Source organism: Somniosus microcephalus, chromosome 7 (genome assembly GCF_052327205.1).
Source record: "Somniosus microcephalus isolate GS21.2 chromosome 7, FLI_Smic_1.0, whole genome shotgun sequence".
In the NCBI taxonomy this organism is placed as follows: Eukaryota; Metazoa; Chordata; class Chondrichthyes; order Squaliformes; family Somniosidae; genus Somniosus; species Somniosus microcephalus.
The window spans coordinates 204,774,674-204,794,791 of NC_140993.1; the positions used below are offsets into that span (position 1 = coordinate 204,774,674).

At 48.6% G+C, this 20,118-nt stretch overlaps 1 protein-coding gene across 9 annotated transcripts in view; it reads right to left on the reverse strand.

Moving 5' to 3' along the window:
* Positions 1–12,415, reverse strand: part of amph (amphiphysin) — a 529,225-nt gene extending 516,810 nt beyond the window's left edge. For 3 of the 9 annotated variants that reach the window (XM_085993361.1, XM_085993365.1, XM_085993360.1), the window contains exon 1: positions 12,288–12,413. In XM_085993361.1, coding sequence (XP_085849487.1) covers positions 12,288–12,359 — 72 coding nt within the window. In that variant the 5' untranslated portion in view covers positions 12,360–12,413. Of the gene's footprint in view, positions 1–12,287 lie in introns of all 9 variants that reach the window. The other 6 variants (XM_085993370.1, XM_085993369.1, XM_085993368.1 and 3 more) reach the window with 4 other exon arrangements.
* Between the last annotated feature and the right edge of the window lie 7,703 nt (positions 12,416–20,118).

A 20,118-nucleotide genomic window follows, 5' to 3' on the forward strand; every position in this document is an offset into this window, starting at 1 on the left:
CTTTCTCTCTTTGTCTCTCTCCAAGTCTCTCTCACTCTCTCAGAACGAGTGGTGCAATAATGGCTACCACACAAAAGTCAGGAAGAGGCCCCCTTTAAATAGCGCCCCCCCCCCCAGCCCCACAGCGACTGGGAAGTGTTCCAATCAACCTGTCGTTGGTTGCGCCAGGCGGAAAAGGAAGGGGACGCCACTCATTTTCCGGTCCGGGGCCCCCCAAAGGCATTGCACTCTCGAATGACGTCAACATCTGCATGCGCAGGAGATCGGGCGGTATTGTTTAGCGCCGCCGCAAAATGTCCGGTCAATTTCGCGAGAGGTGCAGATATCGCCGCGCACGGGCGCTAGTTGCTTTGCGCCCCACTTAGCGCCCTCTTAAGGCACTAACGGGTGGCGCTACCAACTGAATTTTTCCCCCATAGAATCATAAAATGCTTACAGCACGGAAGAAGGCCATTCGGCCCATTGAGCCCGTGCCGGCTCTCTGCAAGAGCACCTCAGCTAGTCCCACTCCCCCGCCCTTTCCTCGTAGCCCTGCAAATTGTTTTCTTTCAGGTACTTATCGAACTCCCTTTTGAAAGCCACGATTGAATCTGCCTCCACCACCCTTTCAGGCAGTGCATTCCAGATCCTAACCACTCGCTGAGTAAAAAAGTTTTTCCTCATGTCGCCTTTTGTTCTTCTGCCAATCACCTTAAATCTGTGTCCTCTGGTTATTGACCCTGCTGCCAATGGGAACAGTTTCTCTCTATCTATTCAGTCCAGGCCCCTCATGATTTTGAACACCTCTATCAAATCTCCTCTCAATCTTCCCTGCTCTAAGGAGAACAGCCCCAGCTTCTCCAGTCTATCCACGTAACTGAAGTCCCTCATCCTTGGAATCATTCTCGTAAATCTTTTCTGCACCCTCGCTAAGGCCTTCACATCCTTCCTAAAGTGCAGTGTCCAGAATTGGACTCAATACTCCAGTTGAGGCTGAACCAATGTTTTATACAGGTTCATCATAATTTCCACGCTTCTGTACTCTATACCTCTATTCATGAAGCCCAGGATCCCATAAGCTTTTTTAACTGCTTTCTCAACCTGCCCTGCCACCTTCAAAGATTTGTGCACATATACCCCCAGGTCTCTCTGTTCATGCACACCCTTTAGGATTGTACCCTTTAATTTTATTTCTTCTCTTCATTCTTTTAACGAAAATGTATCACTTTGCACTTTTCTGTGTTAAGTTCCATCAGCCACATGTTTGCCCATTCCATCAGCCTGTCTATGTCCTCTTGAAGTCTATCACTATCCTCCTCACTGTTCACTATACTTCCAAGTTTTGTGTCATCTGCAAATTTTGAAATTGTGCCCTATACATCCACATTCAAGTCATTAATATATATCAAGCAAAGCAGTGGTCCCAGAACCGACCCCTGGGGAACACCACTGTGTAACTTCCTCCAGTCCAAGAAACAACCATTCACCACTACTCTCTGTTTCCTGTCACTTAGCCAATTATGTATCCATGCTGCCACTGTCCCTTTTATTCCATGGCTTCAAATTTGTTGGCAAACCTATTATGTGTCACTTTGTCGAACGCCTTTTGGAAATCCATGTACACTACGTCAACCGCATTGTCCTCATCAACCCTCTCTGTTACCTCATCAGAAAACTCAATCAAGTTAGTTAAACATGATTTGCCTTTAACAAATCCATGCTGGCTTTCCTTAATTAATCCACACTTGTCCAAGTGACTTTTCATTTTGTCCCTGATTACTGTTTCTAAAATCTTCCCCACTACCAAGATTAAACTGAACTGGTCTGTAGTTGCTGGGTTTATCTTTACACCCTTTTTGAACAAGGGTGTAACATTTGCAATTCTCCAGTCCTCTGGCACCACCCCCGTATCTAAGGAGGATTGGAAGATTATGGCCAGTACCTCCGCGATTTCTTCCTTCACTTCTCTCAACATCCGAGGATGCATCCCATCTTGTCCTGGTGACTTATCTACTTTAAGTACAGCCAGCCTTTCTAGTACCTCCTCTTTATCAATTTTTATCCCATCCAGTATCTCCTCTACATCCTCCTTCACTATGTCTATGGCAGCATCTTCTTCCTTGGTGAAGACAGCTGCAAAGTACTCATTTAGTACCTCAGCCATACCCTCTGCCTCCATGCGTGGGTCTCCTTTTTGGTCCCTAATCTCCCTAAATAACCTCCCAGAGATGTCGGGGAACATTAACTGGGATAGTTAGAGTGTGAAAGGCTTAGAGGGTGCAGAATTCTTAAAGTGCATCCAGGAGAGCTTTTTGAGCCAGCATGTAGAAAGTCCTACAAGAGAGGGGGCGGTACTGGACCTAATTCTAGGGAATGCGGCTGGGCAAGTGGTAGAAATGTTAGTAGGTGAGCACTTTGGTGACAGTGACCATAATTCGGTGAGATTTAAGGTAGTCATGGAAAAGGACAAGGATGGACTGGAAATAAAGGTTCTAAATTGGGGGAAGGCAGATTTTAATATGATAAGGCAGGATCTGGCCAATGTGGACTGGGATCAGCTACTTGAATGAAAATCCACATCGGAGCAATGGGAGTCTTTCAGAAAGCAAATTGAGAGAGTACAATGGCAACATGTTCCCGTAAAGGTCAAGGGTGGGACCAACAAGCCCAGGGAACCTTGGATGTCAAGGGATATACAAGAATGGATTAGGAAAAAAAGGGGGGCTTTTGGCAGATACAAAGGACTAAAGACAGAGGAAGCCCTAGAGGAGTATAAAAAGTGCAGGGGGATATTTAAAAAAGAAATTAGGAGAGCGAGGAGGGGCCATGAAATAACACTGGCGAGCAAAATAAAGGAAAATCCTAAGGTGTTTTATAAGTATATTAAGGGCAAGAGGATAACTAGGGAAAGAGTAGCGCCCATTAGGGACCAAAGTGGCAAACTGTGTGTAGAGCCAGAGGATGTAGGTGGGGTTTTAAATGAATTTTTTGCATCTGTGTTCACTATGGAGAAGGATGATGTGGACATAGAAATCGGGCAGGGGGACTGTGATATACTTGAACATATTAGCATCGAGAGGGAGGAGGTACTAGCGGTTTTAGCAGGCTTAAAAGTGGATAAATCCCGAGGCCCGGACGAGATGTATCCCAGGCTACTATGTGAGGCAAAGGAGGAGATTGCAGGGGCTCTGACACAAATTTTCAGAACCTCTCTGGCCACAGGGGATGTGCCACAGGACTGGAGAACAGCTAACGTAGTACCATTATTCAAGAAGGGTAGTAGGGATAAACCAGGGAATTACAGGCCAGTGAGCCTAACATCAGTGGTAGGGAAATTATTGGAAAAAATTCTGAGGGACAGAATTGGTCTCCACTTGGAGAGGCAGGGATTAATTAGGGATAGCCAGCATGGCTTTGTCAAGGGAAGATCATGTCTGACCAATTTGATTGAATTTTTCGAGGGGGTGACTAGGTGTGTGGATGAGGGTAGTGCAGTGGATGTGCTTTACATGGATTTCAGTAAGGCTTTTGATAAAGTCCCGCATAGGAGACTGGTCAGGAAGGTAAGAGCCCATGCGATCCAGGGTGCCTTGGCACATTGGATCCAAAACTGGCTTAGTTGCAGAAGGCAGAGGGTGATGGTGGAAGGTTGTTTTTGTGACTGGAAGCCTGTGTCCAGTGGGGTACCGCAGGAATCGGTGCTGGGTCCCTTGCTGTTTGTGGTCTACATTAATGATTTGGATGTGAATGTAATAGGTATGATCAGTAAGTTCGCAGATGACACGAAAATTGGTGGGGTGGTAAATAGCGAGGCGGGAAGCCTCAGGCTACAGGATGATATAGATGGGTTGGTCAGATGAGCGGAACAGTGGCAAATGGAATGTAACCCTGAAAAGTGTGAGGTGATGCATTTTGGACGGACTAACAAGGCAAGGGAATAAACAATGAATGGTAAGACCCTAGGAAAGACAGAGGATCAGAGGGACCTTGGTGTGCATGTACATAGATCCCTGAAGGCAGCAGAACAGGTGGATAAGGTGGTTAAAATGGCATATGGGATACTTGCCTTCATTAGCCGAGGCATAGAATATAAGAGCAGGGAGGTTATGATGGAGCTGTACAAAACGCTGGTCAGGCCACAGCTGGAGTATTGTGTGCAGTTCTGGTCGCCACACTATAGGAAGGATGTGATTGCTTTGGAGAGGGTGCAGAGGAGATTTACCAGGATGTTACCTGGGCTGGAGCGCTTCAGCTATGAAGAAAGACTGGACAGGCTGGGGTTGTTTTCCTTGGAGCAGAGAAGGCTGAGGGGGGACCTGATTGAGGTATACAAAATTATGAGGGGCATAGATAAGGTAGATAGAAAGGAACGTTTCCCCTTAGTAGAGGGGTCAATAACAAGGGGGCATAGATTCAAGGTAAGGGGCAGGAGGTTTAGAGGGGATTTGAGGAAAAACTTTTTCACCCAGAGGGTGGTTGGAATCTGGAACTCACTGCCTGAAAGGTTGGTAGAGGCAGGAACCCTCACAACATTCAAGAAGCATTTGGATGAGCACTTGAAATGCCATAGCATACAAGGCTATGGACCAAATGCTGGAAAATGGGATTAGATTAGACAGGGCTTGATGGCTGGCGTGGACACGATGGGCCGAAGGGCCTCTTTCTGTGCTGTATAACTCTATGACTCTATAGGGTCTAATAAGAGGGAGGAACTGAAAGAAATCAGTATTTGTAGGGAAATGGTGTTAGGGAAATTGACGGGATTGAAGCCGATAAATCCCCAGGGCCTGATAATTTACATCCTAAGGTACTTAAGGAAGTGGCCCTAGAAATAATAGAGGCATTGCTGGTCATCTTCCAAAATTCTATAGACTCTGGAACAGTTCCTATGGATTGGAGGGTAGCTAATGTTACCCCACTGTTCAAAAAAGGTGGTAGAGAGAAAATGGGGAATTATAGACCGGTAAGCCTGACATCGGTAGTGGGGAAAATGCTAGAGTCCGTTATAAAAGATGTAATAGCAGAGCACTTGGAAAACAGTGACAGGATCGGACAAAGTCAACATGGATTTACAAAAGGTAAATCATGCTTGACTAATCTACTGGAATTTTTTGAGGATGTAACTGGTAGAATAGATAAGGGAGAACCAGTGGATGTGGTGTATTTGGACTTTCAGAAGGCTTTTGATAAGGTCCCACATAAGAGAATAGCGTGTAAAGTTAAGGCACATGGGATAGGGGGCAAGGTACTGACTTGGATAGAGAACTGGTTGGCAGACAGGAAGCAAAGAATTGGAATAAATGGCTCTTTTTCTGAGTGGCAGGCAGTGACTAGTGGGGTACCGCAGGGATCGGTCCTAGGACCCCAGCTATTCACAATATATACAAATGATCTAGACGAGGGAACTAGATGTAATATCTCCAAGTTTGCAGACGACACAAAGCTGGGTGGGCGTGTGTGCTGTGAGGAGAATGCCGAAAAACTCCAGTATGATTTGGACAGGTTGGGTGACTGGGCAGAAGCATGGCAGATGCAGTATAATGTGGTTAAATGCGAGGTTATCCACTTTGGTGGCAAAAACAGGAGGCAGATTATTATCTGAACGGCAATAGATTGGGAGAAGGGGAAGTGCAACGAGACCTGGGTGTCCTTATGCACCAGTCGCTGAAGGTAAGCATGCAGGTGCAGCAGGCAGTTAAGAAGGCAAATGGTATGTTGGCCTTCGTAGCGAGAGGGTTCGAGTACAGGAACAAGGATGTCTTGCTGCAGTTGTACAAGGCCTTGGTGAGACCACACCTTGAGCATTGTGTGCAGTTTTGGTCGCCTTATCTGAGGAAGGATGGTCTTGCCATGGAGGGAGTGCAGCGAAGATTCACCAGACTGATACCTGGGATGGCAGGACTGACATATGAGGAGAGATTGGGTCGATTGGGCTTATACTCGCTGGAGTTTAGAAGAATGAGAGGGGAGCTCATTGAAACTTATAAAATTCTAACAGGACTAGACAGACTAGATGCAGGAAGGATGTTCCCAATGGCAGGGGAGTCCAGAACCAGGGGTCACAGTCTAAGGATAAGGGGTATGCCATTTAGGACAGAGATGAGGAGGAATTTCTTCACCCAGAGAGTGGTGAACCTGTGGAATTCTCTACCACAGAAGGCAGTGGAGGCCAATTCATTAAAATATATTCAAGAAGGAGTTAGATATATTTCTTAAGGCTAAAGGGATCAAGGGATATGGGGAGAAGGCAGGGACAGGGTACTGAATTTGGATGATCAGCCATGATCTCATTGAATGGCGGAGCAGGCTTGAGGGGCCGAATGGCCTACTCCTGCTCCTATCTTCTAAGTTTCTATGTTTCTAATCGGCCCCACCACTTCTCTTACGACCCGGTAACTATTTATATGACTATAGAAGACTTTTGGATTACCTTTTATGTTAGCTGCCATTCTATTCTCATATCCTCTCTTTGCCCCTCTTATTTTCTTTTTCACTTCTCCTCTGCCCTTTCTTTAGTTAGCCTGACAGACAATTGTTGGAGAAAATGTCTGAACAAAAATGCTGATTTACCAAGCAGTGTTGATGAGGGCACAGCGAAACGTGAATATATATTTGGTGGGAGAAAGACAGCCTCAAGTCATAAAAAGGTGTGAAATGTGGCAACTGACAGCATCGACACTGTCTCCTCAACTCTGAGGGCCTGATAGGAGATGCAAAATGCACTTATCTTAAAGAAGAGCACAAAGGAAAGGCATGAATATTACTAGAAAATAACTGCAGAGGAGTATATAGACATATGAGAGAAAGTAATAGTATCTATATACTGTATATGCAAAATACCCTGTACTAGCAGAGAGCAACATTGTAAAGGATGTAACAAGTAAGGCAGTAGAAGTGAAAATAGCAGATATATACAAACTGCATTATACATTTGAAGCAGAGGAGGTACAGGGCAATGGCGAGAGAGCAGGACAGTGGGAGTAGCTTTGGATTACTTTCACAAAGAGCCAGCACAGACAGTACAGCCAAATGGCCTCCTTCTGTGCTGTAAATGTCAATGATTATTTGCCACAATGGGAGAAAGAACAATGCATAGTTATATACAGCCTTTAATGTAGTAAAACGTCCCATGTGGATTCCACCCACTAAGGGGCACAATGGACATGATCTTCACCACACGTCAATTACAAGAGAAATGCAGGGAACAGCACCAACTGCTGTACATGGCCTTCTTTGATCTCACAAAGGCCTTCGACACCATCAACCGTGAGGGATTATGGAGTGTCCTCCTCAAATTCGGCTGCCCTCAAAAGTTTGTCACCATCCCTCCGCCTGCTTCACGACGACATGCAAGCCGTGATCCTGACTAACGGTTCCACCACAGACCCAATTCATGTATGAACTGGGGTCAAGCAAGGCTGTGTCATCGCACCAACGCTCTTCTCGATCTTCCTTGCTGCAATGCTCCATCTCACCTTCAGTAAGCTCCCCACTGGAGTGGAGCTAATTTACAGAACAAACGGGAAACTGTTCAACCTCCGTCGCCTCCGGTCCAGTTCCAAGGTCTGTCGTCGAATTACAGTATGTAGACAATGCTTGTGTCTGCGCTCACTCGGAGGTCGAACTCCAAACCATCGTCAACACCTTCACCGAAGCGTACGAGAGCATCGGCCTTACACTAAACATCCGTAAGACAAAGGTCCTCTACCAACCTGCCCCCACCACACAGTACTGCCCCCCGATTATCAAAATCCACGACAAGGCCTTGGACAACGTGGACCACTTTCCATACCTCGGGAGACTACTGTCAACAAGGGCAGATGTCGACAACGAAGTCGAACACCGTCTTCAGTGTGCCAGTGCAGCCTTTGGTCGCCTGAGGAAGAGAGTGTTTGAAGACCAGGACCTCAAACCCAGCACTAAGCTCGTGGACTACAGAGCAGCAGTAATACCCGCCCTGCTGTATGCCTCAGAGACATGGACCATGTACAGCAGGCACCTCAAAGCACTGGAGAGGTACCACCAACACTGCCTCCGCAAGATCCTGCAAATCCATTGGCAGGATAGGCGCACCAACATCAGTGTTCTTGCTCAGGCCAACATCCCCAGCATCGAAGCTTTGACCACGCTTGATCAACTCTGATGGACGGGTCACATTGTCCTCATGCCCGATACGAGACTCCCAAAACAAGTGCTCTACTCGAAGCTCCAGCTCGGCAAGAGAGCCCCAGGTGGGCAAGGAAACGCTTCAAGGACACCCTCAAAGCCTCCTTGAAAAAGTGCAACATCCCCACCGACACCTGGGAATCCCTGGCCCAAGACTGCACAAAGTGGAAGAGAAGCATCCGGGAAGGCACCGAATACCTCGAGTCTCTTCGCCGGGAGCAAGCGGAAGCCAAGTGCAAGCAGCGGAAGGAGCGCATGTCAACCCAAGCACCCCAACCACCCGCCCCTTCAACCACCGTCTGCCCCACCTGTGACAGAGATTGTAGGTCCCGCATTGGACTCATCAGTCACCTGAGAACTCATTTTTAATGTGAGAGCAAGTCATCCTCAGTTCCGAGGGACTGCCCAAGAAGAAGAAGAAGAAGAAGAAGAAAACATCCCAAGGCACTTCACAGGAGCGTTATCAGACAGAATTTGAAACCTAGCCACACAAGGAGATATTGGACAGGTGGCCAAAAGCTTGATCAAAGAGGTAGGTTTTAAGGAGCATCTTAAAGGAGGTGAGAGAGGCGGAGAGGTTTAGGAAGGGAATTTCAGAGCTTAGGGTCCAGACAGCTGAAAGCATGGCTGGCAATGGTGGGGTGAAGGAAATTAGGGATGCACAAGAGCCCAGAATTTGAGGAACACAGAGTTCTCGGGGGGTTGTAGGGCTGGAGAACATTACAGAGATAGGGAGGAGCAAGGCTATGGAGGGTTTTGAATACAAGGATGAGATTTTGATAGGTCAAATACATCAATAAGAAGAAAGGAAGGCTTTCACAACCTCAGGACATACCAAAGCACTTTACAGGCAATGAAATTTTTTTGAAGTGTTGTAATGTAGGAAATGTGGCAGCCAGTTTACGCACAGGAAGGTCCCACAAAAAGCAACGTGATAGTGACCAGATAATGTGTATTACTGATGTTGGTTGAGGGATAAAAATGATGGCCAAGGCACCAGGCAGAATTTCCCTGCTCTTCTTTGAAATAGTGTCATGGGATCTGTTACGCCCACCTGAGGGCCTCAATCTAACGTCTCATCTGAAAGATGCCAGCTCCAACAATGCAGCACTCCCTAGTACTGCATGAAGTGTCAGCCTAGATTATGTGCTCAAGTCTCTGGTGTGGAACTTCAACACATGATCTTCTGACTCAGAGGCGAGAGTGCCACCACTGTACAACCTGTCCATCATTTAATCATTTATTTTGCAACTGAATTTAAACTAAAAGATTAGAAGTGCATTACTACTGGAAAATATTAGCAAAATGTATAATTTCCATGTTTTAGCATTTATACGATTAAAATATGATGCTCTTTTTAATTGAGATCAGTCTGTGTTCAGGGTACTTGTCTAGTATTGTGATAATCTCAAGGACACAGAGCTCAAGCGGCCATATTCTCAGTTGCCAGTATATGAAATGACTGCACAGAAACACTTTATTTTTTAAACTTATAAAAACGATGCCCTGAGAAATGTGCTCATTCTGTGCCTGGTAACTATCATGTGTAGTGAATATATAAATAAACTACTAGTAACAAAATACTCTATGAGCTAGGCATTATTTTCAATTTTGCTTTGACCGACTTTTCCTTTGTGACAGTTTTAACAGTACTTATGCTGCCATACTATACCCCATGTTACTACCTGGATCAAGGAATCCCTATGAAATGGGAACAGATATACAGTGATTTATTCATAGGAATTATTCTTCACTGAAGAACATATTTATTTGGAACTTATCAATTAAAATCTACCTTTATTAATGAAGGCAATGTTGAGAATCCATTATCTCTAAGTATCCTGTAATGACAGTGTGATGAGTCCTATTGCCCCAGAAGAAGCAGTCGCTTGCCTACACTCACTGCATATTCTGAACATTGTTTTACCGTGTATTTAAACTACAATATTTATACATCAGGGATCTGTAACCTCAAAGGTCACACTAAAGTCAATATAATAGTCACTGTTACATCTCACAAGGTTAATACCTCTCTATGGCAGTCAAATCAGAATGAATATGGTAGATCGCAGTCATAGCCATTTATACTAGTACACACTATATGTATATAAAATCAATTAATTTTCAGTATATTGTGAAAAATCTGCATCTAATGGTTCCAGTGGGCCACTTAGAGGCTGACATTTACAGGCAATTTGAACAGCACATTCAGCAGTAAATTAAAACAACTTGATGGCACTATCTTACTTCAAAAGAGTACAGTGAAATCTCCTCGATAATTTAATCACATGAAAAATGTTTGATCCTGTGCAATGAATGACACATCCACCAAGTTAAGAAATGCACTAAATGCTGGTGTTGTTTGAACGGTATTGTCTCACCTTAGGTGTTACACTGAATAAATTAAGAATCACAAATAATGTGTTATTAGCCATTTTTAAATTCCCCAGTGCCAACCACTGCACCTTTTATTTTTTTTTAAATACTGCGCAATGCTGATTTTGTTTTTAACTTCTCATAATGTCACACTGCCAAATCAAGTTACACTTAATGTACTTAGTGAGGATTTCCTACCCAGCATTGGCAGAGAAACATTTTTTATTTGCTGTCAGCAGAAGTCTCTGGATAAAAGAGATGGTTTTATGCTTACATTACTGCCTTGGTCCAATCAATAACAACGGAAAAGGTCAAAGATTTTTTTCTTTCCATGAATCAGTGCCAACCAGCCAGCTCACACCAATGAGACCAACACTCCCCCTGACTACAGGTTGCAAACCAGATGCTCTTGCCACTGTTAATATCAAATTAAAGGCTTCTATTTCCACCCACTCGGACACGGGCAAACCTGATCAGATACCCGGCCTCTTTGTGCCAGTGAAGTGAAGAGAACAACATTCGACTGGGGGATTAGGGCGGTTGAGTGTATGGAGATATTAAAGGAAAGGAAATCCTCTTATAAAAGCCACGTGGGGCGGGGATGAGCATAAAGCAGTGAACCTATCTCTCTTCAATTTGTCAACTGCTTGTTGGGACGACAGGAAAGGCCGAGTTAACTCTTTCCATATACAAACACTGGGAGAAAGCCTTTACAAGCAGATTTTGAATCCAAAGCATAGAAGGTGCTGGGAATATTTGATGCTTCGGCCCAACAAATTCAAACAACAAATATTTCCAGTTCCATCCAATTTGGCGGGCTGTGATGGAAAAGGGGTGAATAATCCAAGGGAATGACATAACCAACCTCTCGGGATGATCGACAGCAGAACACAACGATATCCCCAAATACACCAGAACTGAAATGCTGTGGGCACCAGGTGGCCCGTTACTTCCAGCGGGTTCACTCTATTCGCCGTCAGTGCTTGACTTTTAAAGGTTGTTTATCGTTTATTTCACAGGGGGCTATAATACGAACCCGGCCCTGACCTTGCGGGTAGAGGCAGGCTAACCCGCCCCACTCTCTGCTCTCGGTCTATCCGGATCGGCCTTTCCGCTGGGACCCGAACCCCCGTAAACCCTCTCTCTCTCTCTCTCTCTCTGACCGGATCCTTGTAATGGCAACAAGAGATCGGATTCCATACGCCGCCATGGTAAACCCGGCCGAAAGCCAGCAGCAAATCCCGGCCATTTCCTGCTCTGCATCGGGCTGCATCTAGCCGGATCAGATTGTGTGGGCTGTGCAGAGCCGTGCCAGCAAATTCAGCCCCAGCTTGTCTGGCTTTACCTCGGCCCCTCTCTTCCTACCTTCCCTTTACCTCCTCCTTCGGGCCTTCCTCCAGCTCTCCTCTTCTCCCCCTCTCCTCTTTCCCCTTTACCTTCTCCCTCTCCCCTCCGCGGTCTCTCCCTGCTTCTTCCCTCTCCTCTTTTCCCCTCTACCTCTCTCCTCTTCTCCCCCTCTCCTCTCCCTATTTCTTCCTCCCCCCTCCCTTCTCTTCCCTTTCTATCCTCTTCCACCTTCCCCTCTCCTGCTCTCCTCCGTGTCTCCTCTCTCTCTGGCCGGCCGCTGTCCGATTGTTCTTGGTGCTGAAGTGTTCCGCTCAATGCAGATTTGCAGCAGTGGGTGGGAAACCTCGGAACAAAGGTACCTTTCCCGAAATGAAACCCAGAAGGCTGTGGCAGGGAGGAGGTTCTTATCAGCTCCTTACCTTTTCCTGGGCCCTGTTCAGCCGTTTCTGAACGTTTTTAGCGAAGACTCCTGTTTTGATGTTGTCCGCCATGGCTGATCTGTGCGTGTGTCTCAATCCCTGAGCTGTACCTAGAACAGGCGGCCGCAGCTGAAACTCTTAAAGAGACCTCCACCCACCCAGCACATATACACATAAATGTATGCAAATATATACACACATACACAAAATGCTGTACATATACATTTATGCATACAGGTTTACCCATATAAACATGAATAATACCTAAATCCAACTGATTATGCTTTGAGGCATTCCCATGATAAAGCGCAGTAGAAATGTAAGTATTATACCAATAAACACGTATATAAACAAACAACAATATAGAAATATCCACAAATATGCCTAAACAATCAGATGAATGCACACGAATACCTACACATACATATAAACCGATATACATATAGAAATCTATCTATATATATAAAACTAGCTGAAGTGCCCGGCGGTGCCGAGGGGATTTTTGAGGGAATGTTGTTGTTGGAAGAGAGAGAGAGAGCGACTGGGGGGAAGAGAGAGAGAGAGAGCGATTGACTGGGGGGGGGAGAGAGAGAGAGAGAGAGCGACTGGCGGGGAGAGAGAGAGAGAACGAGCGACTGGGGGGGAAGAGAGAGAGAGAGAGAGAGCGACTGGGGGGTAAGAGAGAGAGAGAGAGAGAGCGACTGGGGGGTAAGAGAGAGAGAGAGCGAGCGACTGGGGGGAAGAGAGAGAGAGAGAGCGACGGGGGGAAGAGAGAGAGCGACTGGGGGGAAGAGAGAGAGCGACTGGCGGGGAGGGGGAGGGGGAGGGGAGGGGGAGAGGGGGGAATGGGGGCGAGGAGAGGGGAGAGGGGGTGTGGGGGTTGTGGGGGGGAGGAAGGGGAGAGGGGAGGGGAGAAAGGGAGGGGGGGAGCTAGCAGACCTGATGGCTCTGCGGAGCTCCGTGCCACCCCACGCACTGACATGGCTCAGCCTGAGCCCCGCCCTCCCGAGCACTGGCCTCCGGAGCCCCGCCCTCCCACTCTACGCTCTCTGGAGCCCCACCCTTCCCGCTGCGCTCTCCCGACCCCCGAGCCCCACGCCGCGCGCCCTCCCGAGCTCCACCTTCCCGAGCCCCGCCCCCCCGTCCGAGCCGGCTTCAAGACCAGAGAGACGCCGCCGCGCAACCTACCGCGTGAGGCCCGGCCGGACTCAAGTCGCGCTCCGGGCGGAAGATGACGTGGACACTGACTCCCGCCCCGCCCGCCTTTACTAAGATGGCGGCAGGTGGCGACGCTCGGCTCAGGCCCGCCCCCTCCAGCCTTCACAAAGATGGCGGCGATCGCTGGCCTTTTGTCGATCGCGACGGGAGGCGCCTAGCTTGGGCATGGCTGGTCAACAGATGCCCAGGCTTTGAGGCCTGGAAAAACGGTGAAAGGTAGGAAAATGATAGAGGTTAGACAAAAGATTTACAAATGAATTAACTTTTTGTAAAAACAATTTGTCTTTTAAAAGCAACTTTTTTTTGCTGGAAATGTAGATTTGAAAAGAAACATGCAGAAAGCGGGAAAAAGAAATGAAAAGTTTGGAATCAAGATGGCGGCGACTCACCTCGGTTCAGAACGATAAGGCCCGCCCACACACGCACCGATTGGTGGACCGTCAGGTCACCGAAGCGTAGGATTGGTCAATCGTCTCATCACTCGACTGTAGAAGGGCCCGCCCGCTCGCGCCAGCAACCGGCCATACGATTGGTCGACCTCGACGTCACTCGATGCTAATGAGTGGAATGTTGAACGTTTTTTGGATACCGCGGGCGCAATTTTTGTCTGGCTGAAAGGTAAATACACTTATGACGGTTCTGGAATCGTAAGCTTTCTTTCGATGTAACGCACATGTAGGTACGCTCTATAACTTTTGAGTTTATTCAATACAGACAGACAGACAGATGGAATGACAGACAGAAGAACCGCTTTATATATATTTATAATATAATAATTAATAATATAATTAAATAAATAATTAAATAAGATAGTGGTGTCTGTCTGTCTGTCTGGGCATCACTCAAAAGTTATAGAGCGTACCTACACATATGTTATATCAAAAGAAAGGTTATGATTAGGAGGGTGTCCAAGGCATATTTACTTTTTTTTAAAGTTCAAAAAAACGTACCAAATCCGCTAATTAGCGGTTGACCAATCAGGGGAGTGTCATAGGCGTATTTATTTTTTTTAAACGTTGAAAAAATGTACAAAAGCCAACCGCTCATTAGCGTTGAGTGACGCGTTTATTGACCAATCATACGGGGGGAGTGCGCTGCGTCACGGGGGGCATTTCATTGCATGTGTGGGCAGGGCCTAATTCTTCAAACTGTTAGTGCCTCACAAAATGGCGGCCACCCTTCTGCAGCGGCGGCGGGGTGTTTGTGATGGAGCAACTCTGCCTCTGTCCGACCATGGACCCCAGTTCCACCCTCACCCTCCTCCTCCTCCTTCTCTCCGCTTTCTCCCCTCTCTCCTGTCACCCCGGCCTCTCCGCTCTGCAGGATGTCACTGCTGAGCTCTTTGGGTCGGAGGCCCGGGGCACCGTGGCCGCTTTCGGAGACTTCAACTCCGTGACAGGTGAGAAGGGTGTTTGTTGTTCACGTTGGGCGGCGGGCGGGTTTCCCGGGTACTGATCCCTGGCGGTGCGGCTGTGGGGCCATGGCCCGGCTCTCACCTTGGGCCGGGGAGCGGCGGCAGCAGGAAGGGAGACAGAAAATGGCAGAAAAACTGACAGTGGCAGAGGGGAAGAGTCAACAGACAGACATCAGAGAGAGAGAGAGAAATACAAAAAAAGAGAGAGAGAGAGATAGAGATAGAGAGGAACCCCGGGCTCGCTTCGGAGCGATCGGCACCCGGCCTCCTGGTGTCGGACTGACTCCGTTCTGGTACCCAGGTGAGTCGTGCCGGGCCTGCCCCCCTAGTCTCACTCTCTCTCTCTCCACCCGTCTCTCTCTATCTCTCTCTCTCTCTCTTCCCCCAATCTCTCTCTCTCTCTTCCCCCCAGTCTCTCTCTCTTTTCCCCCCAGTCTCTCTCTCTCTCTCTTCCCCATCTCTCTCTCTCTTTCTTCCCCCCTGTCTCTCTCTCTCTCTCTTCCCCCAGTCTCTCTCTCTCTCTCCCCCCCCCCAGTCTCTCTCTCTCTCTCTTCCCCCCAGTCTCCTCTCTCTCTTCCCCCCAGTCTCACTCTCTCTCTTCCCCATCTCTCTCTCTCTTTCTTCCCCCCCTGTCTCTCTCTCTCTCTTCCCCCCAGTCTCTCTCTCTCTCTTCCCCCCCCTGTCTCTCTCTCTCTCTTCCCCCCAGTCTCTCTCTTCCCCCCCAGTCTCTCTCTCTCTCTCTTCCCCAGTCTCTCTCTCTCTACCCACCCAGTCTCTCTCTCTCTACCCCCCAGTCTCTCTCTCTCTCTCTCTACCCCCCAGTCTCTCTCTCTCTACCCCCCAGTCTCTCTCTCTCTCTACCCCCAGTCTCTCTCTCTCTCTCTCTCTGCCCCCCAGTCTCTCTCTCTCTTCCCCATCTCTCTCTTCCCCGTCTCTCTCTCTCTACCCCCCAGTCTCTCTCTCTCTACCCACCCAGTCTCTCTCTCTCTCCAACCCCAGTCTCTCTCTCTCTCTCTCTTCCCCAGTCTCTCTCTCTCTCTTCCCCAGTCTCTCTCTCTCTCTCCCCCCAGTCTCTCTCTCTCTCTCTCTCCCCCCAGTCTCTCTCTCCCCCCAGTCTCTCTCTCTCTTCCCCATCTCTCTCTCCACCCCCTCAGTCTCTCTCTCTCTACCCCCCCAGTCTCTCTCTCTCTCTACCCCCCAGTCACTCTCTCTCTCTACCCCCAGTCTCTCTCTCTCTCTACCCCCCAGTCTCTCTCTCTCTCTCTACCCCCCCAGTCTCTCTCTCTCTCTCTCCCCCCAGTCTCTCTCTTCCCCCCAGTCTCTCTCTCCCCCCAGTCTCTCTCTCCCCCCAGTCTCTCTCTCCCCCGTCTCTCTCTCCCCCGTCTCCAACATGCCCTCAAACCCCGTCTCTCTCTTCTCCCCCGTCTCTCTCTCTCTCTCCCCTGTCTCTCTCTCTCCCCCAGTCTCTCTCTCTCCCAACCCCCCAGTCTCTCTCTCTCTCTCTACCCCAGTCTCTCTCTCTCTAACCCCCCAGTCTCTCTCTCTACCCCCCAGTCTCTCTCTCTCTCTACCCCCAGTCTCTCTCTCTCTACCCCCCAGTCTCTCTCTCTCTTCCCCTGTCTCTCTCTTCCCCCGTCTCTCTCTCTCTACCCCCCAGTCTCTCTCTCTCTCTACCCCCAGTCTCTCTCTCCTCTCACTTCCCCCAGTCTCTCTCTCTTCCCCAGTCTCTCTCTCTCTCTACCCCCCCCCCCCCATCTCTCTCTCTCCCCCCAGTCTCTCTCTCTCTCTCCCCCCAGTCTTCTCTCTCCCCCCAGTCTCTCTCTCTTCCCCATCTCTCTCTCCACCCCCCCAGTCCTCTCTCTCTCTACCCCCCAGTCTCTCTCTCTCTCTACCCCCCCCAGCCTCTCTCTCTCTCTACCCCCCAGTCATTCTCTCTCTCTACCCCCCAGTCTCTCTCTCTCTCTACCCCCCCCCAGTCTCTCTCTCTCTCTCTCTACCCCCCCACTCTCTCTCTCGCTCTACCCCCCCAGTCTCTCTCTCTCTCTCTACCCCCCCAGTCTCTCTCTTTCTCTACCCCCAGTCTCTCTCTCTCTCTCTACCCCCCCAGTCTCTCACTCTCTCTACCCCCAGTCTCTCTCTCTCTCTAGCCCCCCAGTCTCTCTCTCTCTCTACCCCCCCCAGTCTCTCTCTCTCTACCCCCCCAGTCTCTCTCTCTACCCCCAGTCTCTCTCTCTCTACCCCTCCCAGTGTCTCTTTCTCTCTACCCCCCCGTCTCTCTCTCTCTCTACCCCCCAGTCTCTCTCTCTCCCCCCCTGTCTCTCTCTCTCTCTACCCCCCCAGTCTCTCTCTCTCTCTACCCCCCAGTCTCTCTCTTTCTCTACACCCCCCAGTCTCTCTCTCTCTCTACCCCTCAGTCTCTCTCTCTCTAGCCCCCCCAGCCTCTCTCTCTCTCTCTCTCTCCCCCCCAGCCTCTCTCTCTCTCTACCCACCCGTCTCTCTCTCTCTCTTCCCCCGTCTCTCTCTCTCTCTCCCCCCCAGTCTCTCTCTCTCCCCCCCAGTCTCTCTCTCTCAATTCAATTCAATTCAATGCAAATTGCTTTATTGGCATGACAAGATAAATCTTATGTTGCCAAAGCACAGAAATACATGTATGATTGACCACATAAACACTGATCTAGACATACAGGCCTAGAAATTGGGTTCTGGTCTTGCCAGGGCTGTAGCGCCAGAAAGTTTGCGCCAGCGGTAATGCGGCAGCGCCCGACGAAAATTCGGGTGCGCCGGGCCCAGACGGCGGCGGGCGCTAAAACCCTCCTTTAGCGCCTCAAAACGGGCGTGAACTTGGGTTTCCCGGCGCTAATCCCCCGCTGCGGCACCCGATGCGGTGCGGCAGGCGGGGGAACTGCAGGCCTCCTCCTCCTGTTAAGGAGGAGCTGCCTGCAGCCGACAACTGTCCGGCGGATTGACCCGACATCTGAGCCCGGCACCTCGGAGAAGTGCCGGGCTCGCATGAGACACTGATCAGGGCCGCGGGGGGGGAATGCAGGAGTCCGGGAAGGGAGGTGCGGGCAGGCGGCCGCCGGGAACGCGGCCGGCCGCCGCTCCACCTTTATGCGCCGGCGCACACTGGGGGAAGACTCTGTTGCCAGAGTCTTAGTTGCGCCTGCCACGGGCGAGGCGGGCGCAACTGAATTTCAGCTTGGGGCCGGGTTACCACGGCAACCGGGACGCTGCGCACACCGATGACGTCATCGGTGCCGGCGCAGCGCTACCAGTCTACCGCCGCGGAAGGGCCCCAGGCAATTTAGGAACCGGCGCCAATTGCAGCGCTAGGCCCTCTAGCGCCGCAAAATCGGCGCTAAGGGCACTGAATTTCTAGGCCACAGTGTATAGACAAGTATACCCATGTATACATAGATATACACACATATAATATGCATATAATCTTTTCTTAGATTTAATGGTCACTGGTTGTCCCTCTGCTTGTGGCAAGCTGTAACATAGTTTGCCGCTATAGTTACATATTTTCTCTGTTCCCCCAATAGATATGGAAGTTTTTGGTGGTCATTCAAATTTTTGAATTCAGGGCATATTTTTGTGAATTTTGGGTAGAAATTCTCCCTTATGTCCTGATAGATTCCACAAGTTGTGAGAAAGTGCATCTCTGTCTCCGCCACTCCCTGACCACAGTGAGAGCATATCCTGTCATCTCTGGGCAGCCAGGTCTGCCTGTGTCTGCCTTTTTCGATGGCCAGGCTATGTTCACTAAGTCTGTACATTGTCAAGGCTTTTCTCAGTTTGCTATCCTTTACCATGGTCAGGTATTCAGCCGTGGTGTATTGTCTGTTTAGGGCCAAATAGCAATCGAGTTTGTTTTGGGTTTTTGTCATTTCTGTCCAATAGGTCAAATATTTTTCCTTTTGTTTAGTGATAATTATGTTTGGTCAAATTCTCTGTGCTAGGATGTCACTGTCCTGGGGCTGGTTATTATTAGTAGTGTTGGTAGTTACTTCACTGAGTCCCAGGACTAGTTGACTGAGGGGACTCTTCTCTATGATCATCTCTTGGCATTTCAAGGCTTCGTAATGATAGCAGTGGGGGTTGCTCATTTTTAGGTGTTTCCAAAATTTGATGGCTCATTTTTGGATATTAATTAGTAGTGGATATTGGCCTAGTTCTGCCCTGCATGCATTGTTTGTGGTTTTCCTCTGAGTCCGGAGGATACTTTTACAGAATTCTGCATGCAGGATCTCAATTGGGTGTTTGTCCCATTTTGCGAATTCTTGTTGTGTTAGCAGACCCCACACCTCACTGCCATAGAGTGCAATTGGTTCAATTACTGATTTAAAAATTTTGAGCCAAATGCTAATTGGAATTTCTATTTGGATTGACACTTTTTAATGGCATAGAAAGCCCTTCTTGCTTTCTCTTTCAGTTCATTCACAGACAAATGAAAGTTTCCCATAGAACTGATTTTTAAGCCTAAGTATGTGTAGTTTGTAGTTTGTTCAATTTTAGTTGCTCCTAGTGTGAAGTTTATTCTGGGTCCCTGATGTCTGGATCTTTTCTGGGACACAAGAACTTTGGTTTTTTTGTATTTATTGTCAGGGCCCAGGTCTGACAGAACAACTCTAGCAGATCCAGGTTCTGCTGTAGACCCTCCTCAGTTGGTGAGAGCAGAACCAGGTCATCTGCATAGAGGAGGAATTTAACCTTGGAGTCATATAGGGCGAGGCCAGGTGCTGTAGATTGTTCAAGTAGTTTCCCTTGGCGGGTGAGAACAGAACTAGAGGACATAATTTAAGGATAAGGGCTAAACCATTTAGGACAGAGATGAGGGGGAATTTCTTCACTCAGAGAGTGGTGAACCTGTGGAACTCATTGCCACAGAGGGCAGTGTACGCCAGCTCATTAAATATATTTAAGAGGGAATTAGATATATTTCTACGGGCAAAAGGGGTTAAGGGTTACGGAGAGAAGGCGGGGACGGGATACTGAATTAAAGGATCAGCCATGATCTCATCGAATGGCGGAGCAGGCACGAAGGGCCGAATGGCCTACTCCTGCTCCTATCTTCTATGTATCTATGTAACCCTTTAGACCACCCAATAACTGAAAAAGAGCTATTTGAAAAATTCAAGGACCTGCGAACAAGAAAAGCTTGAGGTGCAGATGGCATCCTAAATGAGATGATTAAAC